This window comes from Muscardinus avellanarius (assembly GCF_963383645.1).
Source record: "Muscardinus avellanarius genome assembly, chromosome: 12".
In the NCBI taxonomy this organism is placed as follows: Eukaryota; Metazoa; Chordata; class Mammalia; order Rodentia; family Gliridae; genus Muscardinus; species Muscardinus avellanarius.
This window is the reverse complement of record NC_137798.1, coordinates 8345411-8371257: the sequence shown is the minus strand read 5'-3', so window position 1 is coordinate 8371257 and position 25847 is coordinate 8345411. Positions and strand designations below refer to the sequence as shown.

The 25847-nt window shown below is 44.2% G+C and overlaps 1 protein-coding gene across 1 annotated transcript in view; it reads left to right on the top strand.

Moving 5' to 3' along the window:
- Positions 1–25847, top strand: part of GALK2 (galactokinase 2) — a gene marked incomplete at both ends in the record, with an annotated part of 111725 nt that overhangs the window by 62318 nt on the left and 23560 nt on the right. The window contains one exon of the mRNA XM_080707019.1: positions 10908–11118. Within this exon, the coding sequence (XP_080563145.1) occupies positions 10908–11118 (211 nt within the window). The remainder of the gene's footprint in view (positions 1–10907; positions 11119–25847) is intronic.

Sequence of the window (25847 nt, the reverse complement as noted above, 5' to 3'; positions counted from 1 at the left end):
TACCCCATGGCCAGTTAGAAGGCACCTTCATATCTACTAGGGAACCAGAAACCAGGATGGAGTCTCAGCAGTTCTCTGCTTCACAGTTCAGAAGACCCTTACCAGTCTAGCCTTAAATCTATTTAGGAAGTATTCATTGAGTAGCTGTTACACACCCAGAAGCCTGAAGATGAGCACGAGAGTCCAGGACATAGGAGTGGAGAGAGGCGATAATAAAGAGTTAAAGTTAGGGAGAGACCAGATAGGATGTAGTTAGTAAGTGATCAGGTGCTAATCGGGTAGTCTGGTGCTCTCTCAAGGGACACAAATGAAATGTTATGGATGGTGCAGAGTGGCACATGATATGGCTGGAAAGTTGGTGAAAACCGAGGGTGGAGGCTAGGGAATGGATTCGGGGCCGGGAGCTCTGTTGTGATTTCTTCCACTGCTCCTTTGATCGCTTACCTTCTGAGCTGATGGATACCAGTCTTCGCCAGGTCCTAAACAAAGCCTGGAATCTTTCACTGATAACCTTCTTGACACCTCTTGAGCTCCCATTACCCACCCCAACCTGCCTCGTTTTCAGAAGGGATCTTCTCCCGTTTTTCATGCTGGAAATGAATGTGACCACACAGGCTTTGGCTTCCAAATCTGCACATCCCCCGCCTGCCTCTCATCTCCCTGTGTTTGGAGCTTTTCGTGACCCTTTCCTTGGCCGCCGCCTCCTCTTTTCTTTTGGTCTTTCCTCTGTTTATCCCACGGCCTTTTCCAGCTCCAGTTTGCATCTCTGTTCTTAGCGAGCATCTTCACCCACAAGCCTGCTTGGCTGAGCTGTGCATTCAGCATTCTATCGAACATCTCCGCTGGAATGAACTGTAGATCTTATAAGCGGAGCGTGTTCAAGCTGCACACAGTCTTTCTCGCCAGTTTTCTACTCTCCCGTTCATTGACTATTGCGGTAGCCTTCTCACTTTCCTTAAATCCATTCTTGTTTCAATCCCCGTCATTCTTCAGATAACAGAATGATGGTTTCGAAAATGAAACCAGATTAGATACTTTCCTGGCGCACCAGCTTTTAGGAGCTTCTCATTTCATTAGAACAAAGCAAAAAGTCTTTACACCATCTGGAGAGCGATCGAGTGAGGTCTGCCCCGGCCCTCCTTGGAGCGATCGAGTGAGGTCTGCCCCGGCCCTCCTTGCGTGTCCTGCCCTCCTTCCAGGCCACTCCCGAGGCTGACCCTCAACTCAGTCTTTGTACCTGCTCTGAGTTCTGTTCTCCCAGCCCTCTTTATAGGCTCAATCCAAATGTCCCATAAGGCCATGCCCCTCCCTTAGCCTCACACTAAGGACAATCCTTTCACTTATCACTTATGGTACTTACCAAATTTATTTAATGTCTATCTCCTCTTTCAGATTTGATTTCATCTGAGAACTGAGATTGTACCCGTACTGTTAACTCTTACATCCCTGGTGTTTGATGTAATGCTTAGGCCGAAGTAGACGCAGGATAAACATTGCTGAATAGATGAATGACTACTTTCTCTTCTGCCTGCCCTGTCCTGTAGATTTTGCTCCATTTCACACTTTTTTTTTTTTATAAAAAAATTACCCAGCACTGACCTACAGTGTATGAAGTTGTGTAAGCTGCTGTTGTCCATTGCGTCTGACCCCCTCCCCCCCCCTCCGAGGTTGGGGAAAGCAGAGCTATGATGAGTCAGAAAAATAGGGTTTTGTTTTTGGATAATTTGGGGATTATATATTTTCTTTTTTTAAAAAAATCAAGATTTAGCCAGGCGTGGTGGTGCATGCTTGTAATCCCAGCATTCCGGAGGCTGAGACAGGAGGATCATGGTTTGTGGATAGCCTCAGCTGCTTAGGGAGGAGGGCCTTTGCAACTTGGTGACACCATGTTTCAAATAAAGAATAAAAAATAGGGCTGCAGGTATAGCTCAGAGGTAGAATGCCCCTGGGTTCCATCCCCAGTACTGCAAAAAAAAAAAATAAATAAAATAAAAAAAATAAATAAAATAAATTAAGATTTAACTTCGGCATGAGGTACAGGCCTATCATCCCGGCATTTGGGACACTAAGACAGGAGAGTCACAGGTTTGAGAATAGCCTGACCGAGTAGAGGTGAAGCTCTTGACAACTTAGTGAGGGCCTGTATCCAAATAAAAAGAGATGGGGATGTAGCTTAGAGGTAAAATGCCCCTGGCAGTCTCCAGAATTAAATGTTTTAAATTTGGAATTTACTCATTAAGATAATTTCTACAAAAATGTGAAGAAAGATGTTTCAATAGTAAAGTCTTCACGTCTTCTGATCAGAACATGTGAGCAGATGGCACAGTGCAACGTGTTTTTCAGTGTCAAGGGTTCACTGACATTTTCCTCCTCCAGGACACACTTCCTTTCAGGAAATGGAAGAAATTCGTGTCTTATCTGCTTGAGGTTTACTCTTGCTGACTTTATCTTGAGGTAGATGAGTGTGTTTTTTTTTTTTCCTAAAAAGACCTCAAATATACACAACATTGTTTTAAAAGTTTTATCATGAAATTAGAAATCCTTTCCAGAACCACAGGTGAACGGCAACAGGCATGAGCCATGGAAAACGGGTTCCTGCTGTGACTACCCTCTTTCAAAACGAGGAGTAAAACTGTGGCGCTGAATCTATGGTACAAGGTTAAGTGGCCTGTGAAAAGTATCTCCTGAGAGTTAAAGAGAAGAAGGACATTTTGTAGCTGAAGATCTTAATCCACTCCAGGGCTGCTTTTCTTCAGGGTATCCTCTGAGTTGATGTAACTTCATATGCATTTTAGAGGTTCTTTGGGAATGAAATTGACATCTGAATTTGGCTATTGTCCACATAGTCCTTCCAACCACTGTAGATAAAGCACATTCTTTCAAAGACTATAATTTTTTTTTCTCTTAAAATGAGGGAGAAAGAAAACTGAAAGTCTTCATCCCAGTGGAGACTGTTTTCTGTATCGTGTTGCAGCAAGTCGCTAGAATCCCAGGTTCTGCACGTTGGAGTCATGCAGGTGGGCTGGGAAGGCGAGCTGCACCCAGAGACGGTGATGTCGGGAATATGCTTTCTTGCAGGAATATAGGAAAAGACTCTGCGAAGCTTATTTTCCTTGCAACACAGTTCCATTTTCCCATTTTTTGGCAATGTGAATGAATTTAATTTTTGCTTGGAGATGTTAATAAGGAAACAAACCCTCATGCAAAAAAGATAATCTTATCGCAATCTGGACACTTTCTGTTTTCAGACAATAATAATGAAATATTGGTGGAGAATGAGTAGTCAAGGCAGTTTAGAAAATGAGACACTGTATAACTCCACAGGGAAAAGTTGCCACATGTAGTGTTTATTTTTCTTCGCCTCCAGTTTTTCTAAAATTCCATTTTGAAATTGAGTATCTTTCATATCTCGTTGGTCCCGAGAAGTACACTAAACCAATAAAGGTGGTTTTTATTCACTTTGTTATATTATTGACAGTTTCTTTTATTCTCAAGTTTCTTTTCTCTGTTTGTCTCTGTCTCAGTCTGTTTCTCTCACCAGCTTTCAAAAACTAATTGATTTAGATTCACTAGAAGTCAGAATCTTATAGGGCATTTGAACTAAAATTAAAAACATTTCAAACAAACTCAATAGAGATTTATAATTATTACTTGCGTAAATGATACTTTTAAGTAAAGCACATTTTTATGCTTTTAAATTAGCAAAGTGGCCAGGGATTTTTAATGGGCACAAAATTCTTCATATTTTGCACATACTTAGTGGCTTCACTTTTCCAGAAATATTTTGTGTTTATAAAAGAGAATATCCTGTAGTGACATTGAGGGACGAATGTGTGATGCCAATAATAAGCGTTATGGGAAATCAAGTAGGGAAGAGAAATTGTACTGTTGCTTTTCGCATTCTCTGAACTCTTTGTAGCAACATGGGTAGCAGGGAAGGGGAGAGTTTCATGTGGTTCTTTGACACTTCAAGGAACATTTACAGCGATTCTTTAGAAGGCGGCCTGGTCAGGGCCCATCGCTCACTCTGTTTTTCGGCTCTTGTCACTTAGTGGTCAATCTGGAATTTATTCCTTTTATGATGATAGACTGAGGAGAAGTTGGCTTAAGATTTTCAGGTCTTTGGCAGCTTTCTTGAGCTCGAGCAGAGAAAAGTCAGATATCCAAGAATGTGGCCAATTTCACTCATTCTGCTGATTCAGTCGAGCGAGACCCTCGCGTGGAATTTCCGTGGCGTGGCGAGTCCCAGCTGCCTGGCCGAGGGCGCACACACTGGGGACTGGCTGATGTGCTCAGGGGAATGAGTGTGGCAGGGCCTCCAGTGCTCCGCTGAGGACTTCCCAGGCTCGTTCCTGGGAACAGCGTGGAGCCATTAATGCTGTTCGCAAGGGACTTGAGAAATGCTGCTCTGGCAGCAGAGACTTTTGATTGAAGAGGACTTAGAGTACCAGGGTGGGTAGGGTGAAAAGAAGAGATATGACAGGAGCCATCACTCTGGACCTAGTAACGGGTTGGATGCAGACCCGCAGGGAGTGTGTGACTGTCTTCCTCTTGGCACGACGCCATTACTTGGAGAAGCCTTCCCGGACAACCTCCGCACCCTCATTAGGTCAAATGCTTACTTTTTGCATAGACTTTTGCCACAGCCTATATTTTTCCACTGATCTCAGTGTTTCACACGTGGGTAAATTCCTTGCTGTGTAATTTTTATTCAACATTCTCTTTCCTCTGGGTGACTGTGAGCTCCATGTGGCCAGGAACCATGGGGGCCTTGTTCAGTCCGATCTGCCGGGGCCTAGGAAGCAGTAGGTATTCACTTCTGCACATGCAGACATCGCAGATGAAGGAAAAGCGTCAAGTCCACAAGGGCTGCAGTTTCCAGCTAAAATGATGTGTGGACGGTATAATGCTGCCTCAGAAGGAGGAGGCTTGGAACAGGTAGGCTAGTCCATGCTGGTAAGTGGGAGGTGATTGAAACACCCATGGAAATTTTGTATGGATACTTGGCAGTTTTAACTTGGAATGCACCTAGTGGCTAGGGCTGTGGCCTTCAGATGCCTTTGTTTTGTGATAGTATTTGAAACCAAGAAATAAATTCAGATTTTTTTTTTTTGAGAGAAAGAATATGACAAGATAAGACCAGAAGGTCAGGGATGTGCTTGGAAGACAGCTTCGATTAAATAAAGGAAGGAGAAAAGTGAATTGTGGAAAGAAGTGGTATAAGGACCAGAGAGATGAGAGGGAAACCAGGGAAGTCCAGTGCTGTGGAAGCCAACCCAGATTTGAGGTGTACGCTGAAGAGTGCCCGAGGAGGCCACCGATTCACTGATCACCAAAAGGCTACAGCAGGGCATGGCGGCCCAGAGGATCGCAGTTCAAGGCCAGCCTCAGCTACTTAGTGAGGCCCTTTGCAACTCAGTGAGACCCTGTTTCAAAGTAAAAAATAAAAAATAGGGCAGGGGTTGTATGGAGGATGCAGAATGCCCCTGGGTTCCATCCCCAGTACCACACACACACACACACACACACACACACACACACACACAATAAATAAATAAATAAATTGAAGGCCTCTTGATGTATGCCTATAGTCCCAGCTGCTTGGAGGTTGAGTCAGAGGTTGTGGAGTTCAAGGCCAGCCTGAGCAATGTAGTGAGAACCTGTCTCAAAATAAGGTTGAACAGTTCTGGGACGTAGCTCAGTGATAGAGCTCTTGCCTAGCATGGGCAAGGCACTGGGTTCAATCCTCAGCACCTCCACACACCAAAAAACAAAACAAAACAAAACCCAAACTAAAGATTAAGAGGACCGAGCAAAGGCCCATGGATTTGCAAGTGGTTTTTGAAAAGAAGGGAGAATTGTTGAGATGCCAGAGCAGATGGTTAGAGCAGCTAGTGAGGACCCGGAAGTGGTGAGTACCACCATTGATTCTAATTGAACAGCGAGAGGGAGGGAGAAGCCAAGACCGAGAAGTTTAGGGCAGGAGACGTCTGTGTACGTTTGAAGGCATATGCCAGAGTCGGGAGGGGAAGAACTCGCTAGGAAGGCAAGAGAACGTTAGAGGGAAAGGAACTGCATCTCTTGGGGTACCTCTTCTGGGCCAGGAAAGGTGTTCTGTGTTTTTTATGATCTTAGTGCTCACGATAGCTATAAAGTAGCTACTCAATGACTCATCTGTTGCCGTTGGATGAGTTTTCTGGTGCCTGGTTTGAAGCGAGTGGTGGAGGCCCGGTCTGTCTTAACCTGTGCTTCCTTTGCAAACCTCTTTGGCGCGTCAATACCAGAGCACAATGCTCTGAGAGAGAGAGAGAGAAGAGTGGGCTGTGCTGCAGAAGGGTGCAGGGGGGCCGGGCGTGGTGGCGCAACCGCTTGTAATCCCCACGCTTGGAAGGTGGAGACAGGGGGATCGTGCAGTTTCGAAGCCAGCCTCGCTGGCTTAAGAGACCCTGTTTCCAAATAAAAGAATATAAAATAGGTCTGGGAGTGTAGCCCTAAGGTAGACGGGCTTCCAGGAACCCCAGTACCACCAAAAAAAAAAAAAGGTGCAGAGGGAATTTTAGTAGGTCCATTGTACACAGGCAGATTTCTTCTGTCACCTGCAGACTAATATGGAGAACGTGGCAAGGGGGATGACCAAGAAGGGGGAGGGTCAACAAGGCAAATGAGCTTGTGGTGGTTATGAATGGTCCACGAACACTGAGGTCAGCATCCACCATGGGACACTGGGAAAGGGCTCTGCCGAGTGGAAAGAGGGTGGAGGGAAGGAAAAACATCCACAGTCCAGTCCAGCACTAGGTAGGATACCGTTATTCCAAACTCTATGTGCAGGCATGCAGGAAGAAAGCAGGCTAGGGTGGTCATCCAAACGGCAGATGGTGCTTAGCTCAGTGCAGTGGTGATAACAGAGGTGATCTTATTTCAGTTTTTATTTATTTATTTATTTTTGGTAGGATGGACTTTTATGCATGGTTTAAGCATTTTACCAGAAGCATATGTCATTTACATAACCAGAAACAACATAGCTGCTTTCGTTGTGTGGGAAATAGCTTGTTGAACGCTAGTTTTAGAGGTAGCTTTCCCCTCTGCTGACCTGGTGAGGAGAGGACTTGGTCCTTATCCCCCTCAACAGGTCATACTTCATGTGGTGAGGAAGCAAAAGACAGGTGGATTCCAACAGGCTGGCTCCTGAGGAGGGCCCGTGTCTTGGCACTCTGCCTACCATACCGTTTTGCAGGAACCCCTGGCCAGTCTTGACCTGAGGACTTTTTCTGGCTGTAGGAACGTGCGTGGCACTTTTGTTTGCATCTGGGCTAATATGGAAGAGCGAGGGAGTCCATACCTTTGAGATGACTAGTGATGCCTGGGAGTTGGTGGTAAACTCCCTTGACAGTAGGGATCCAGCCACGGATGCTCTGCCACTAAGATTCATCTCCAGCCCTCTTTATTAATTCAATTACTAATTTATTTTTGTGGTAATGGGGATCGAACCCAGGGGCATTCTACCTCTGAGCTACACTCCACAGCCCTATTTTATGCTTTATTTTGAAACAGGGTCTCACTGAGTTGCAGAGGGTCTGACTAATTTACTGAGGCTGTGAACCTGCGATCCTCCCGTCTCAGCCTCCCAAATACTGGGATTACAAGTGTGCACCACCACACCCGGCTTCTGGATTTTATTTTGAGACAGGGTCTCTCTAAGTTGTCCAGGCCGGCCTTGAACTTGTGATCCTCCTGTCTCAGCCTCTTGAATCGCTGGGAATTACAGGTGGCCACCAGCGTGCCCAGCTAGCATCCCAGCTCTCTTGTCCTTGGCGCCCCTCTTCCTGGCTTCTTTGCCTGTCTCTCTCCCCTCCTCTCTACCAGTGCTTCCTAGGTTCACCTTCCCCTCAAATTATTGTCTTGGGGCCTCTTGCTTTTCAGTTAAACCAACCCAAGACAGGGTCACCGCACTGTGTACCAGTGCATCTTCCCACGACCAGGGACAGATCACTTGTTTACCTGTTTTCATGTCCCTGAAGCATGGGACGGGACTCAGGTCCCCCCACCCCCAGAAGTGGAATCTTATATGAACACTCAGTGTTTGATGTAGAGAAAAGAGAATGGTGAATGTTGACAGATAACCGCAGCCATCTTACCCACCCTCTTCCCTCATCAAGGGCTTTCCTACTTCACTCTGCCAGTGCAGTTCAAGTCAGCACACCAGGAGCTGCGCAGCTGTTGCCGGAGACATGGTAGCTTTCGTTCTGGATGAAATGCACGCCACGCTGGCTGTGTAGAGCCTTCAGCCGAGGGCTAAGTGGACCACTGGGCTAACGGTGAACTGCAATACTGCTGGAATGAATGCAAACTTGTGTATGCTAGTACCTTTGTCTGCAGGAAAAAGCACTCAGGGGAGGCTCCCTTTAAAAGCCGAGCCTTGTGGGCTACAGGCATCCCCCACAGACCTTCTCCTCACAAATCACTGGCCCAGGGGTTGTTTGGGATTAAGTGTCTGAGGCAGTGTGACTGGTTCAAGTGAGGGTGAGGATGGGAACGTGTCGACTGAAAAGTTCTTAGAAAGTGCCTACTCTTATTCTGGGGAGATGTTCTTTGATATTCCTTCCCTCCCCAAAGGAGGCCACTTGTCAATGTGTGTTTTTTTTTTTTTTCTTTTTTTGTGGTACTGGAAATGGGATCCAGGGGCATTCCACCTCCAAGCTATACCCCTAGCCCTACTCTTTATTCTTTATTTTATTTTACTTCTTTTGGTGACACCAGGGTGGAACCCAGGGACTTTTCTACTTCCTGGCTATACTCCCAGAACTATTTTTTTTATATACACGTTTTGGAAACAGGGTCTCACTAAGTTGCTGAGAGCCTCACTAAGTATCTGAGGCTGGCTTCAAACCTGTGCGATCCTCCTGTCGCAGCCTCCCAAGCGCTGGGATTACAAGTGTGCGCCACCACGCCCGGCTCTTTATTTTTTATTTTGAAACAGGGTCTCACTGAGTTGCAAAGGGCCTCACTAAGCAGCTGAGGCTATCCTCAAACCGCAGTCCTCCCATCTCAGCCTCCCAAATGCTGGGATTACAAGTTTGGCCACCACACCCGTCTCTGTCAATGTGTTTTTTAATCAGTGGACCATTTGCTCTTAGCACAAACCCTAGTTTGTACTTAGCAATGCCTTCCTAAGACTTAGGTAGTGATTTGAGTGCGGAGCACAACATAGATGCTACTTGCATTTTATCAAGTTGAGCGCTTGGGGAAGCAAGCAGGAGCTACGTGGAGCTCTGTATGGGTTCAGTTTGCAGTGTTCTGACTAGTTAGGCGACTTGGATAACTCACTACCTTTCATCTCTTGAATAGAGTGGTAATGCCCACCCCGTAGGGTTGTCGAAGATTACAAGAAACAAAAAGCAAATTTTAAACTGTTCAGCATCATTATTTTTGTTAGCTTTATTGCTTATTTCATTGGACTCTGGCTATGTTTTGTAGAAAGCGTTATTGTAGGAAGCCATTGGCTTCAGCTCTCTGTCTCTATAAAACATATTGAATGTTTATTTTTCTGCATGATGTATATCTCTAAGTTTTCTCAAATTTTTGAGAATACACTAGAATATAGGACATGAATGAATGAATGCAGTGAATTAATGAATGAGTCACTCTGCAGAACTATCAACCCAGCTCTACTAATAAACACTAATTAAATGTGTTGAGCTGAAAAGGCCGGCAGAGAGGTCCTTGCTTTAAAGCTCGTGTCCTTGCTTTAAAAATGGCACCGTGTTTGGTGAAACAAACATAATTCTATTGTCTGCTTTCCCAGTTCTGCCTTCCAAACATTACCTCCTTTCAAATGTATGAGCCAGGGTTTTGAAAATGATGATTAATAAATATAAGAACTCCTTTTATTCACATTCTTCACAAGTGAATGGCCCTAACCAAACTATAACAGTCTTTTGGGAAGTCTTGCTTCTTCTTTAAAAGAAAGAAAATCAAAGCATTAACGTATTAGAAGAGCAAATCAGATGCACATTTCCTTGAAGGCTGATTTCTCCTTCTCTTGCTTGCTTCTGTTCGCACCTGCTCTCTGTGCGCCAGGCAAGGAATTGTTTAGGCCTCTGAGCAAGAGAAACTTTCACCGATTTGAGTGTCCCCTGCTCAGAAGGGCTGTTAGTGGTTTAGGGAAAATGAGAGAAACGTGTTCTGGACTGGGGCTCCTGTGAGTGGACCTGGTTAGGAAGATGTGGCTTATAGCTCTCCTCCATCAGAATGCACTTGGAAGCCAGGCACGTTTTCTTGAGGGAGGAGAAACTTACAGCTTTACTACTACCAGCGACCTAATGAAGGGAATTTTCAGAAGGTCACCAATGAGGTTTTCATTTAAAATCTGGTACTTTACTCCAAACGCCAAGCTACTTAAACTCATTATCCATTTTCAAAGAGGCCTGCAGTAAACAGGAAGTGCTCTAATGAAATTGGGCATACAGTATCCATCTCAGGACCCGGGTCACACGAGATTTGGGTAGTCTTCTCTGGACTTCATACGAAGGGATATTGGAGGGATAAAGTAAATAGGGATGAAAGAATGAAATTATTTAAAGAAATAGCTCTCAGGGAAAGTGGTGATGAGCCACAAAACAAGACCCACAAAAATTCAGTCAGTGGGAGATTAGTTGCGTGTGTGTTCCTGTGTGTCTATGTATGTGTTTAAGTAGCCTGTGAATGTCACACAGCCGTATTTAATTCCAAACAGCTGATCCCAGTATGCACGTCCAAGCAATGGTGGGAAATTTGGACAGATCAAATGGAAAACTAACAAAAAGGCAACAATAAAATTTGAACATCTGAGAGTTGAATCGGGTTAATTAAAATAGTTCATATCAAATTCTGAAATGAAGTGATCATTGTATCTTGGTTCGAACTTGCAGCTCTTGGCTAAGTACAAAAACTTGGACTGGGACAAAGTCCTGCGGCTAGAGGAGGTGCAGACTCAACTGGGGCTTAGTCTGGAAGAAATGCTATTGGTGACCGAGGAAGCCCTTCACCCTGAGCCCTATAGCCCTGAGGAGATCTGCGGATGTCTGGGAATTAGCGTGGAGGAACTCCGAACCCAAATCCTGAGTCCAAACACTCAAGATGGTGAGTTTGCTTGAGAAAAAGGCCTGGTTGTTTCCTTACTTAAAACTGGAAGGTTTTCAAACCTGCCCAGGGATCCTGCTAATTTTAAAGCTTACCCGAGGTAAATTAGAGAATGAGTGTGTCTGTGGGGAGCAAACTTAACCATGTAGGTCCTTAGGTTCATAAACTTATTCATTGCCAAACATTTCTTGGTATATGTCAGGTATTCTGACTAGGCAAAGGTGAACATGACAGGATTACAGCTGTCCAGAGGTTCAGGAATCAATATGGATCTCTTTTTCCATCTTCCTTTTTTCCTGCCCATTTTTTCTGGTCATTTTATTGTTCATATAAACAGATCTAGGTTAGAGCAGTGTTCAAAACTGCTGTGGAACAGTGCTCTAGAAAGCCAGGAATCCTTCACTGCTTGGGATGAAGCTTGTGAGTAATTTTAGCATGCAGTCTTGTTTTTATTTGCCTGTTGCTACTGGGTAATGCTGTTTTTATTTCATACTATCAGAGACTGAGATGAAGACTGGGTTCATGTTTGGAGCACAGTATGGAGCCTTGGAGTGGCTGCTCTGTAGTCAAGGTTGTCTCTCTGTGTGGTACGTCACTACTAGTAGCATGGGCATTGAGTTAGGATTTAATTTCCCTTTAGGGTGAAGTTAGGAAGGACAGATCAAAGATCAGCCTCAAAGCCCCATTTCCATCCCATTACATTCAGTTCTACAACCCATTATTGAGGGCCTACTGGGAATTTGTCTGCAATGTCTTCATGGTTTTGACTACTGAAAACTTTGGGAAAGGATCAGGGAATAATTTGAGGGTAGGGGTTGGGGTTTAGTTTCTAACATTGTTTGATTCATTTTAACTTGATGGGCATTGATTAAGTCTCTAGAATTGGGATAAGCAAACTATGGCCGACCAGCCAAAGGAGGCCTGACACTTGTTTTTGTAAAACAAAATTTCACTCGAGTGCGGCCGTGTCTTTGCTGTGGTTGCATCTGTGCTGTAACAGCAGAGCTGAGTGGTTGAGACAGAGACGGCAGAGCTTACAAGACCTAAGATACTTACTGTCTGGCCCCTGGCAGACAAAAATTTGCTGACTCTTGCTTCAGAAAAGCAGGAACACTAAGGTTGTCTCTGTTTTGCCATGAAAATAGGCATCATGGGAATGTGTCCCTTCTTAAGGTGGTGATGGTGTCGTGTGCTAAGAGTAGTGTTTGGTAGTGGAGGTGCTTGTACAGTGATGGGCGTGATGGTGGAGGTGTACTTGGGAGACCAGGAAAGCGACGTCAAAGCCGGCTTGATGGAGGAGATAGCGGTGACAAGCACGCGGAAGTCCAGGCTGATTAAATGGCAGGTTCAGAGCACAGAGGAGTGAGGGAGGATTATATGACCAGAAAAGTAGAGATAACTGAGTGTTTCTTGAAAATGCTGTTCATAATGGAGAGAGATATGATATCAGGCTGAGGTGTAGATAGGCCCAGATCACCAGAGGTCTTGCTAAATTGTGTGTGTGTGTGTGTGTTAACAGATAATGAGAGAGTTAATAAAATACTAATTAAATGAAGAAGTTGGGTAGGTGTTGGATAAGGGGATCTTATCCAACAGGGGAACAGCCTTTCTCCTTTGACTTAAGGCACGGTCTGATTCCTTTAATTTGGCAAACAGGCAGTGATGTTTCTGGACTGGGTATTGTAATGGATGCTGGGTTACAAAGAGAAGCAAGATGGTTCTCTACCTTCTAATGAGTGAGGGTCTAGTCAGCAAGAGTACCATGCAATAATCATAGAAACTAATACTTGTTATAATAAAGGTATTTATCAAGAGGCTAGAGAATATGGAGCAGAGAGTGACTAAATACCCAAGGAGGAGGCTCTACTCTGAGCTTGATCCTGAAAGTTCTGGACTTCTCAGACTGAGAGAGGTGAAGGCCATTTGAGGCAGAGGGCAGAGCTGAGTGAAGACCCTGACACCCAAGGAGGAAAGCACTGTAGTGGAGAATGGGTGCCAGGGTGTTCTGTAGGAGCTGGAGGACACACAGACCTCCTTGGGGAGTGTCGGTTTGGAGACCACTGACTACTACACACCGAATAGCAAAAGCCCGACATAGGGGATTCTTGGTGGATGGCTCAGTTGGTAGACTCTTAAGACTGCAAAGGAGAACTCAGTTGGAATTGGTGACTTCCCATGTCCAGGAAGGAAAGAAAAAGGGATTGAGGTAGGAAGGGAAGGAGGATGGAAAGAAGTAAAAGAAGGTATGTGAAGCCAATGTACAGACAGCTGGGAAAATTAGAAAATAACAGTACTGAAAGTGGTTCATAGGGCAAGAAGATGAGCTCTATATATCTATCATCTATTTATCCATCCATCCATCCATCCATCCATCCATCCATCCATCCATCTATCTATCTACCCACCTACTTACCTACCTACATACCTATCACTGGCTTTGGTATGATGGCATAGTATTTAGATAAAAATTAGAGCAGGTGACGATCCAATGAAATGATTAGATTTGGGAGCTATTGATGAAGACTGAACAGACTGAACAGTTAGGGCATTCGCTGTCCAGTGACTTTCTCAAAGTAGTCTTTATGGTACCACGTCTCGCCCCATTACCCAGTTGTCCAAGGGTTATGACATGTTAAGTTTCTTCTCAGTCTAGCACCTTAACTCTCTTCTGTCCCACCTGTCTTTTGCACCTCTGCATAGATGTGCAGACAGTGTGGCCTTGGCTACATCATGCCACGTACATAGGCAAATGTGGTTTTGCCTCTGGGCTTTCAACACTAAATGACACTGCTTTTTTCTGACTGGTCTTTCTCCCTTTTCTGAAATGTGATTTCTACCTATCTAAAAAGCTCAGTATAATTTTTATCTTTTCCTTACACTTCTCAACTCACAAGCTCTTCTCTTTCTCTATATCCATGCCCTTTCTTTCTGCATCAGCCTATCTTTTCTCCTCTTCTTTTAGTATTTTTTTAGATTAAGTTAATTTTCAAGAATAACTTGGAAAATATAAAGGATAATCTGCTAATTACAGGACATGTATTGCGATGCACTTGTTGAATTTCCCCCTGTAGAATAATGACCTTTTGTGAAAATGGTGCATGCTCTTCATTTTACCTTTTTATCTAAAAATACTACTTTACTGTTCCGCTTGTATCACTGTCTATAATTTGCTTTTGTTCATGTTTAATAAATCTATCTTACCTGGGCATAGTGGCACACATTTGTAATACCAGTACTTGGGAGGCTGAGATAGGAGGACTGTGGTTTATGGATAGCCTCGGCTATTTAGTGAGGCCTTTTTCAATTTAGTGAGACTTTGTTTCAAAATAAAGAATAAAAAAATAGGGCTTGGGTGTGACTTGGAGGTAAAATGCCCTTGAGTTCCATGAGTTCCCCCCCGTAGCACTCGTGTGCACGCGCACACACACACACACACACACACACACACACACACAACTATCTTGAGTGAATGAATCCATTTTGTAATCCAAAGGGTTTCCCCTTTTACTTTTAAAATAAGTAATTTCAAAAGAAACAATGAGTATAAATTAGCCTGTGGATTTTAGAGTCACCTAGATTATTAATGTCACTCAATTTACTTTCTAAATCTAGCTCTCTAGCCCCAGCCAAATTTCCAGCTGAATTTTGGGGATCAAAATCTTTTTATCTCTTTGGTTTTATCCTTCTGAATATATTTGGTCTAAGACCTAAGGCAAATATATCTCTTGACCATTTATAAGATGTGACTCTTGTATTATTGGAGGCAAAGATAAGTGCTCCCAGCAGTGGACTCTCAAGGGCACTGCACTTTTACTCCAGGCATCTACACTTTAACATGCTTACATTTTTTTTTTTTTTTTAGTACTGGGGATTGAACCCAGGAGTATTCTATCTCTGCGCTACACCCCCATCCCTTTAATATTTCATTTTGAAACAGGGTCTTGCTAGGTTTCTAAGGCTGGTCTTGAACCTGTGATCTGCCTTCTTCAGCCTCTCAGGTACTGGGGTTACAGGTATGCACCACTGCGCCAGGCTTTAACATGCTTACTTGACTTGAACTAATTTTGCCTTTTAGGGACATAAAGATTTCCTGTTCTTATCTTTGCCCAAATTGCTTTCTCTACCTGGAATGAGTGTGAGCTGTGAGATGTTGACCTAGAGGTGACAGCCAGGGAGAGATGTTTACAGTCAAACTGCGGCTTGCCTCTTCTGCTAAGCTAGCCAGACTCACAAAGGCCCATGGGCAAATTGTTGTTTTCTCTGTCCAAGTTTCCGATAATTCGATTTAGAAATGCTCAGAAGCCATTAAAATTAAGCATACTCAAAGCAAAATCCTCAAATCCTTTAGATATTTGGAATGGCCACAAACCATCCCTAGGAACTGGCTTGGAATGGCTTCAGGGTCATTTGCCAGACATTGCCTACAGGTAGGAATTGTTTAAGTGTGTGTTCTGGTGGTCTGGGGTCCTAGAAGCTCAGGGACCAGACTTAGTCAAGAGGGGTGTTTCCCAAAGCAAGAGGAAAAAGTGAAACTGATTGGAGCCAGGAGAGATGGGCACATGTATCATGCTCAGAAGAGCCAAGGACCCCATCAGAGGACTGGCGGAGACATCCGTGGGAGAAATGGGAGCTAACATAGACAGTGAGCCGGGTACTTGCTTGAAAAAGGGAGCACTTACTGGAAACATTCATTTGGGGGGTGTCCAGACTGTGTTTTGGGTTGGATTAGCCCAGCTGGCTGCTTCGCTGCAATTGTGCTGAATTGGACACAAATTTTGTGGCTTGTGTTACCGACTTTGCCTGTGACCATGTGCTGATAAGGTGCTGGCCAGTTGCTGATGAACCAGTCTGTTTGGAGCCAGTGACCTCCGGAGTCATGTAGTCATGGCTTTTAATCAAGTACTGGGAACTGACATAGATTGCTTTTTAGGAAGACACCCAGAGTTGACGGTAAAAACAAAACAAAACAAAAACCAAAATGAGACATACAACAGAAGAATCTGTTTTGTATTGACTTTATGGTGTATCCATTATGCTCTTCACACGTGTCATCTGATTTCAGGCTCACCAGTCTGGGGTTTTTCGTTACACAGACAAGGAAACTGAGATGAGGAAGTTACGTGATTTTCAAGACCTCGTAGGTGACTTGAGCCAAATCTTAAGTCTTCTGACTTAAGTCTATGCTCTTTCCACCATTATGTGTTTTTCTTGACATTTATTTTTATTTTTTAAATTTTGAAACAGGGTCTCACTAACATGCTGAGACTGGCCTGGAGCCTGTGATCCTCCTGTCTCAGCCCCCCAAGTACAGGTGTGTGCACCACGCCAGTTTATTTTGGTATTCTTTGTGTGTGTGTGTGTGTGTGTGTGTGTGTGTGTATGGGTCTGGGGATGGAACTCAGAGACATTTGACCTCTGAGCTACACCCCCTGCCCAATTTTTTTTTTATTCTTTATTTTGAAACAGGGTCTCACTGAGTTGCAAAGGGCCTCACTAAGTAGCTGAGGCTGTCCATGAACCAGATCCTCCTGTCTCAGCCTCCCACATGCTGGGATTACAAGCATGCATCCCCCACGCCCGGCTTATTTTGGCATTCTTAAAGCTGGTTTTAGCAATCCTGCTCCAATCAAGGGGAGATGATGTTTTATCTTGACTTTGCTTGGCTCTTAATTTTATTTATCTTTAGAATGAGGAGAGGTGATGATAATAGGTTACTTTGTAGATAGAGTTTTGGCGGTTTCTCATTTAGGTATTTTGGCTTTAGAGTAGGTAAGACTATACAGCATGTAGAAGTTGTTGAATTTCAGAAGCAACTTGTCTGTAATACACACGAACTGTTATATTGTGGAAGAGGCATGCAAATTGCTAGAGAATTTTCAGTTCTTATAGATACTGATTAAGAAGAGTAGTTAGTTTTTATATAATGGAAAAGTATAATGATACTTTTTTTTGGTACTGGGGATGGAACCCAGGGGCCTTCTACCTCTGGGCTACACTCCCAGACCTATTTTATATTTTATTTGGAAACAGGGTCTCACTAAGCTTCTGAGAGCCTCACTAAATAGCTAAGGCTGGCTTCGAACCTGCGTGATCCTCCTCTCTCAGCCTCCCAAGCCTGGTGTGGTGGCGCACGCTTGTAATCCTAGCACTCTGGAATTTACTGAGACCCTGTTTCAAAATAAAGGACAATAAATAAACCAATAAATAGGGCTGGGGATGTATCTCAGAGGTACAATGTCCCTGGGTTCAATCCCCAGTACTGTCAAAAAAAAAAAAAAAAAAAAGAAGTGTCAGTTCATTTAAAAATTGTTTATAAGCCGGGCATGATGGCACATGCTTGTAATCCCAGAGTTTGGGAGGCAGGGACTGGAGGAATGCAGTTTGCAGACAGCCTCAGCTACTTAGTGAGGCCCTGTGCAACTTAGTGAGACCCTGTTTCAAAAATAAAGAATAAAAAATAGGGCAGGGGGTGTAGCTCAGAGGTCAAATGCTCCTGGGTTCCACCCCCAGACCCACACACACAAAAAATAGCTTATAAGATACTGAGATCAAACAATAATATAAAAAAAGATTCAGTTACTATTCTTGTTAAGATATTGAAGGAAGAGTTTTCCATAAAAAGCTAAAAAGAAGCTCCATAGGAAATTATAGATCCGGCTGGGTGTGGTGGCGCACGCTTGTAATCCCAGCATTCGGGAGGCTGTTGCTGTTCACGGACAGTTTCAGCCACTAGGTGAGGCCCTCTGCAATTCAGTGAGACCCTGTTTCAAAATAAAGAATAAAAAATAGGGCAGGGGGTGTAGCTCGGAGGTCGAATGCCCCTGGGTCCCATCCCCAGACCTGTTTAAAAAAAAAACAATAAAATTATAGATCCTTCTAGAGTTTACACATATTGGTTGAATAAAATCTGTATGGTAAAATTCTAATAATAAGCCTAAGTAAAAAGGGTCCTTTGGTTTTATCACTTGTTTTAATTTTTACAAGACAAAATAAATGAATAGATTATTGTGAAACAGAGTATGAAAGAATTAATCAAATAATAGCCATTGTTGTTATGGCTATTATTATGCTATATTATGCTATAAGTTGTCTTGGAAGTCAAATCTGGGGTCAGTTGCCCCATTAATCATCATTCCTTTCTCGCTCTGCTTGATGTTTTCTTTTTACCCTTCAGCTTTTATTGATTCTTCAACTGTGTGGCATGGAGGGCTAATTTATGTGGGCTGGGAAGAAAGTGCCTACTGTATTTTACAAAAATAAAAGAGGGAGACTGATCATCTCAGGTGTCTCAGATAACGGGAGCGGTGATTCCTTCTTGGGTTTTCCTTTCCTCTTTCAGATGTGTATGATGTACTTCTATTCCCTGGTTCCTCTTCTCTCTTCAGGTATTTGAGGAACTAAAGATGAATGTGATCATATTAAATAGGATTTTAAAGGCAGAGCATCTTGACACTTTCAACTTCTGTAGGAAGACCCAGGGCTGGTGTGATGGAACGGCATTGGCGCTGTGCTGTCTGTATTGGTCTGTATCAAGTTGCTGCCGGGCAGGCCAGCACTAGGGTCTGCCTTCTATCCCATGAGGCGAGGGGTAGCCACGGTGCTAGTTCCTGGCAGCTAGGTGCTAGTTCCGGTGCTAGGCTGGCAGGTAAGCAGCAATGTGCATCGACTACGAGCGCACCGAGTGTCCCCGTGCAGACCTTTGAAGTTTAAGATATCCCTCTCATCTTCTTTGTGTATGTGTTGCTGCGCCCATTTTCCACATGCACACCTGGCTCCTGAGCTGTCTCTTCACCCCGCCACCTCCTGTCCTTGGCATCACTGGTCCCCGTGGGATCCTCTGTTCTGACCACTGTACTGTGGTCCAAGCCTGAGGTCTCTGGTGAAGTTCCTGCACCTCCTCAGCCCCAGCTGCCTCTGGCTCTAGCCTTACTCTCCCTGACATTCATGACTGCCTCAAGGAAGAACAGCAAATGAACAGTTGGAATCTCTACATTTATACATGGTTTTATGTCTAAGGATATGTTCCTTTGTATTCCCTTGGCTTGAAGTTATCATGGACGTATCTCTTCCTTTTGGGAGATGAAACTACCAAAAGGTCACCTGGAAACTTGTTGGGTACTCTACTCTGAAAGACTGAGGTTACTGCAGCCATAAGGACAACTGGTGTCTCATGTCTGTTCCTCAGCCTCTTTGCAAACATCCATAGGGCACTAGTAATCATCTACCTAAAAAACTAAGGTCTTGTCATATTATTTTCCTTTTTTTGGCTACTTTTGCTTTTATTTTTACATTTTTACATTTCTAGATAGATAAATGTTTTCTCTGTAGGCAAAGCAGCTTTTCATATAGTTATAAGTTCTTTTATTTGGGTCCAAGTGATTCTCTCCTGTGTCAGCATGTTGTGACTGGGCTTTCATCAGCCATTTAAAGCCTCAGTGGCTTGACCCAACAACTTACTTCTTGCTTACTACACGTATCTAAAATGAATCAGCAAGCTGGGCATTGTGGCGCACGCTTGTATAATCCCAGCATTTGGGAGGCTGAGACAAGAGGATTGAGGTTCGAGGCCAGCCTCAGCTACTTAGTGAGGCGCTTTGCAACTCGGTGAGACCCTGTTTCAAAATAAAGAATAGAAAAAATAGGGCTGGGGTGTAGCTTGGAGGTAGAATAGCCTTGGGTTCCTTTCCCTGTATCCCCCCCAAAATCAGCAAAGGGGTCCATTCATCTGAGAAACTCAGGCACTAAGCTGTGGGGGTGTGTGTGGGGGGGTCCATCTCACTATATTTACTCACAATCACGTGGCAGGAGGAAGGAAATGTTGCTAACTGCTCATTGGCTCTTAAGATCTACTCTACCTGAGCATGAGCCATGTCACCCCTGTTGTAAATAGAATGGCCAGAGGGAATCACTTAAATGCGATGAACTTTGCAGGAGGGAGACCTGGAGTCCTAACATTCATGATAAGAACTGGAATATGTGGACACAGCCCTAATGGCAGCTGTTCTGGAGATGAAGAGCTCCTTTCTGGGTTTTTCTTTCCTCCTTTAGACGTACACGATAAACCTCACGTAGTTGACTCTTGTCCCACCAAATTCTTGATATCAATGAGAACCAATGTATTTTCTCCTAAAAACTAAGAAACTGCCATTTCTTTCCAGACATCTGGGACAATGAATATTGTTCTTGACTAAACTCCAAGCTGCATTCACTTAGGAATTAGACAGACGCAGCGTGACTTTTTTATATTACACATTTCTCTGATACTAGCATCGGATCTGCCTCGGTCCAGTGAAATCCTTTCAGTCCTGGTGGCTTCTCACCTTCCTCTCCGTCCTGTAGAGCTCACACATATCTTATCAGCATCCTTTCATTTTAAGAGTCTAGGGCTTGATGCAGGAAAGCATTTTTGATTTTAGTCATTTACTGCCTTTCTAGACTTCTTTCTTTTTCAAAGTACTTAGGAGGAAGTTTCCTAGCAAGTACTTCCAAATTAAACATTGTCTAGCATTTCCTGCTCACTCCATTCTTTTGTTTTTGTGCAGGTAACTATGTGTGGATCTAGTGATTTTTGGCAGGTTATCACCAAACATCAATAGCAGTGACAGCAAATATAATAATCCACTGTCTCTGTGTAGACATCAGCAATTTTGGCCATATGAGAATCTCAACTAATGGTCATTATATGGTAGTTTCAGATAAAAATGTCACAGGCCACCACTCTATATTCAGAGCAGGGATAATATATAGTTTTTTTTTTTTAAATGAGGAAGATAGTTTCTCCTATTGTCCTTAGGAAGGGCTGGAGTAAGAGGGAGAAAAAAGAATGACCTTTATTTTGTCAAGGGCCACTGATGGAACAGCAAAAAAAAAAAAAAAAAAAAAAAAAAAAAAAAAAAGGACCAGAGACCACCTACGTGGGCGAGCAGTATAATTTAACACAATATAATGTAATTGAAAAGTTATAAAATGTTCCCAGAAGAAGAAATAAGAAGTTGTACACAATTAGCAGAAGGGATAGCAAGATTTATGCTGCTTTTTTGAGTTTTAGCCTTATAAGGGAAAGGGGACAGAGCATGAAGATGAAAAGAATCTGACAAAGGGAAGGGGGCTGGTGTGAGCACAGAAACACAGACCCGAGTGAGCCGCGGCAAGCAAGCTCATCCCCGAGCCCTTTCTCTTGCCTTGGCCCTGCACTACAGAGCTGCAGACACGCTGGGTCCCAGGGCGCAGAACCCAGCCGCACCCTCATCTCTAGCCTTTCAGGACGCTGCCGGGCATATTGCAAACACCTTGGGAACTGGGGTAGCATATTAGATGTTTGTGGAAATGAAGCATCTTTATCTTCCTAGTACTTCACTGTATTTTGGAAAATTCAGGTATAGTGTAGGTGTATTGTCTGTCCCTTCCTTCCTCCCTTTTTTCTTTCCTTCCTTCCTTCCTTCCTTCCTTCCTTCCTTCCTTCCTTCCTTCCTCCCTCCTTCCCTACTTCCCTCCCTACCACCCTTTTTTCATCCTTTTTTCCTTCCTTCCTTCCTTCCTTCCTTCCTTCCTTCCTTCCTTCCTTCCTTCCTTCCCTTCCTTTCATTCTGGGAATCAAGGCCAGGGCCTCCGCATGCTAAATGCACACTTCCTACTGAGCTACACTCTCTTATCCTGTTGTGCTGTCTTTTAATACTTACCACGAGGACATGTAGAGGAAGGAATTTAGCACATAGCCAGCGCTCCCTCATTCCCAGTCACCTCTAGTCCAGTGCCCAGATCACTCTTCCTAGTTGACTCCAGTGCAGACATTTCAAAAGGAAGCTCAGGGCAGTAGCCTGTGTTCTCCAGATGGGCCTTCTGGCACAGCAGATAATATATTAGCTTACACACCTGCTTAAACTGTTCAACAGCTGCTTTTATTTTTCTTATCACATCAGGCAATATAGAGATAAGTAAACAGAAGTAGTTCCATTCCTTTATTTAACCAGTATTTGATTGTCAACTCTTTTAATTGAGCCATTTTGGGGAAGACAACAAAAGCAATTACAAAAGTGTTCTGGTGGGAATGTACTGCTTATTCCACAGATAAGCACCGAGTTTTCCTTTGCCTCGCTTCAATCCCTTCCTATGCTCTTACATCCCTTGCTCTCTGTAATTCTATTAATAAAAAAAAAAAGCCAAGACAGGAACGCATACCCTTTTTATGTGAAAATGCCAGGCCGGGCCAGCAGTAGGCGGGAGTGACTCTGCTCTCCCAGTCCCTCATGCATATCTGCATTGATTGACATCCCTCCCCCGCTCCCCAGCCTCCTTTTCAAGTGGTCTTCTGCCACTTTTTCCAAGAACAAAGTTGTAGGGAAAATTCTGGGAAACTAGTGGATCACTTTTTTCTCCCATGAAAGAGAAGGGAGCGTAGAAACGCAGTTCATCCAGAACACAGCTCCGCATCCCTCCCTTCTAATGGGAGGGGAGCAAGATGACTCTTACTGAGAACCTGCTGTCTTGCAGACTCTCTATTCGGCTCTTAGGATGCTGTGAAGGCGAAGAGGGCACAGTCCTGACCCCCTAAACAATGTGTGATCACCACAATTAGAAAGGAACTCGTGGCTATTAAAGAGATGTCGGAGTCTGGAGGGATGGATGCTTCTGGGTGTTATGTGTTTGGAGAGGCACATCCAGGCTGATCCTTAAAGAGATGCCAGGGAAGCAGAATCGGTCTGTGTGGGATGCTGCTGCCCAGACTCCTCTCTGGCCCTTTCTTTGCTGCCAGTGCACAGGTGATGCTGGAACAGACATCCCAAGTAGAAGAGGTAGGAAAGGACTGAGTGCAGTGAGGGGCTTTTGTTTGTTGGAAAGTGGAAAAAATGCTAGCTTTTCATGCAAGAAAATATTCAGCAATGCCACAATCAGAAGAGCAGCTTGGGACCTTTGTGACAGCAGCCATGCCCAGGTCGGTGGGACATGAGAGGATGAGCCATCGGGAGGTGGTCAAATGGTTCTCTTGTGAATTGTAAGAATCCGACTAGGAGGATGGAGAATGAAGAGGACGGGGCCGCCGGCTCTATCTTGTCACGCGCATGACCCTGGAGTCGCTCACAGGGGCTTGATATGCTGCTGTATTCATACAGTGCAGCTGATCGTGTCTATAGCGACGGTTTCAAGGTCACATCAGGAAGATCACTAGGAAACTGACAGCACTGGCTCTTGCTTCTCCCTAATCCAAGAAAGGGAAGCTATAAAACATGTGAGCGCTGTTCCTCTCCATGGAAAAAAAATGCATTATGCTGTGGACTTGAAAATGCTCACAAATGCCTCTTGGAATGTAGTTTTCCATGAATTAATGTGGTTTGTGTTGAAAGTGCATATATATTTTTTTTCATTGTGGTTTTGCTTTTAAAAGCAGGTAGTTAAAGATCCCCCCCCTTAAATGTGCAATGCTAATTGAATTTTGTCTTTGCAGCATGAGAATGGGTTACTAATGTGGCTGAAAACAGCAGTTTATTTTTTTGTGGGTTTGATCATTCCAGAAACTTCACATTTATGAAAAATATTATTACTAGGAAAATAAATTTGAAGCCACAGCACAGCCCAACTTCAATAAGTGTTGTATAGTGTTTTTCCATCATCCTGCTTAAGTGCTCCCCAAGGTCTCTGCCTCAGAACAGGGTCTTATAACTGTGCTGCGGAGGGGAGCAGAGGACTCCAGCGTGCACTCTGAAGTGGTTCCCTCCACCGCCTCTGTATTGCTGTTCTTGGAAACCAGCTCTTGGTGTAGCCCAGTGCAACTCTCTGCAGAGAAGTTGGCCAGTAGCGTGCAGCTACATGATTGTGCAGAGGCAGCTAAAGCCACCCCCACTCTTAGCCCCTCACCCAAACAACAGGAAAGAATTTGGGGCATGAGAGCCCCAGAAAGATTAATTATATTCTCATATGATAAAAATTTCTTTCTTTCTTTTTTTTTTTTTTGGTGGTACTGGGGTTCCTGGAAGCTCTTCTACCTCCGGGCTATACTCCCAGACCTATTTTTACATTTTTATTTGGAAACAGGGTCTCCTAAGTCAGCGCGCGCGGCTGCGCGATCCTCCTATCTCTGCCTCCCAAGCGCAGGGATTACAAGCGTGCGCCACCATGCACGGCTGATAAGGATATCTAATTCTCTCAGACCTACATATTTACATTATTATTATTATTATTATTATTATTATTATTATTATTTTGGCAGTACTGGGGATTTAACCCAGGGGCATTCTACCTCTGAGCTACACTCCCAGCCCTATTTTTTATACTTTATTTTGAAACGGTCTCACTGAATTGCGGAGGGCCTCATTAAGTAGCTGAGGCTGTCCATAAACCGCGATCCTCCTGTCTCAGTCTCCTAAGTACTGGGATTACAAGTGTGTACCCCTATGCCTCCCCACCCCCAGCTCAGATCTACATATTTTAAAATTTTGTTTTGATTAACTATCCTGAGATGAAGTTTTCATCCAGGCCAAATCTGATGTCCAAAATATTTATCACCTTTTAACTTATTAACTGAAAACCACTGTTGTGTATTCTGTATTTATAAACTTGCATGAAGTTTGGGAATATGAAGCTATGTAGAGGGACCCACTGAAGTGGGAGGAGGAGGTCTAGCACTCTTCTCCTCTGTCGTCGCTGCCTCCTCCTCCTCCTCCTCCTCCTCCTCTTCCTCCTCCTCCTCCTCCTCCTCCTCCTCCTTCTTCTTCTTCTTCTCCTCCTCCTCCTCCTCCTCCTCCTCTACCTCCTTCCTCCTCCCCTCCTCCTCCTCTTCCTTCTCCTTCCTTCCTCCTCCTCCTTTCTCCTCCTCTCTCCTCCTTCTCTTCCTCCTCCTTTCTTATCCTTTCCTCCTCTTTTTCCTCTTCCTCCTCCTCTTCCTTTCTCTTCTTTCCCTCCTCCTCTCTTCTCCTTTCTCCTCCTCCCCTCCTCCTCCTTTCTCCTTTCTCCTCCTCTCTCCTCCTCCTTCTCTTCCTCCCCTCCTCTTCCTTTCTCCTCCTCTCTCCTTCTCCTCCTCCTCCTCTCTTCCCCTCTCTCCCTGCAGTCCATGGTGGTATTTCTGTGTGGGGCCTTGAGCCTAACAGGTAAGTTTTGCTGGTAAAGGATCTGGAGTCCAGTGTCATATCCATGCTGGCCTGTGGGGTGACCTGGACAGCATCCTCACCACCCGCTTCCCTTGGCTTTTCGCCACCTTCCTCCTGGTTTCTCACATTCTAATAGAGAACAGGAATATGGAATTAGTCCTACTACATTGAGTGAGCACCCTAATAGCTTCAAAATATGCTCCTGCTAAGTTATATGGTGTAGGTTTCTGTTGTTTACAAATAGGAATCCTGGCTGATATAACTGTTAACACCTGTCATGCTCTCTTATTCTAACTGGAATTCTTAACCTGGACCCAACCATAGCTTTATGGCATCTGTTGTGAATATTTTTGCACTCACATGGGGAAATGGTCCCTCACTGAATTTTACTTGATTCAAAAGCTTTGTTGCCCTAAAGAGCTGAGAACAGGTGCGGAGGTCCCCCTGACCTCCGCGTCTGAGCATCACATACGCCCCCCTGACCTCTGCATCAGTCTTCTTTTTCATTGTGTTCCTTCTTCATCTGTTTCTTCAGCTCATTTATGCTTTTGCGACATCTGAATACTCTGGGAGCCAGGCGTGGAGGCACATGCCTGCGATCCCAGTACTTGGAAGACAGAGACAGGAGGATCACACACGTATCCTCAG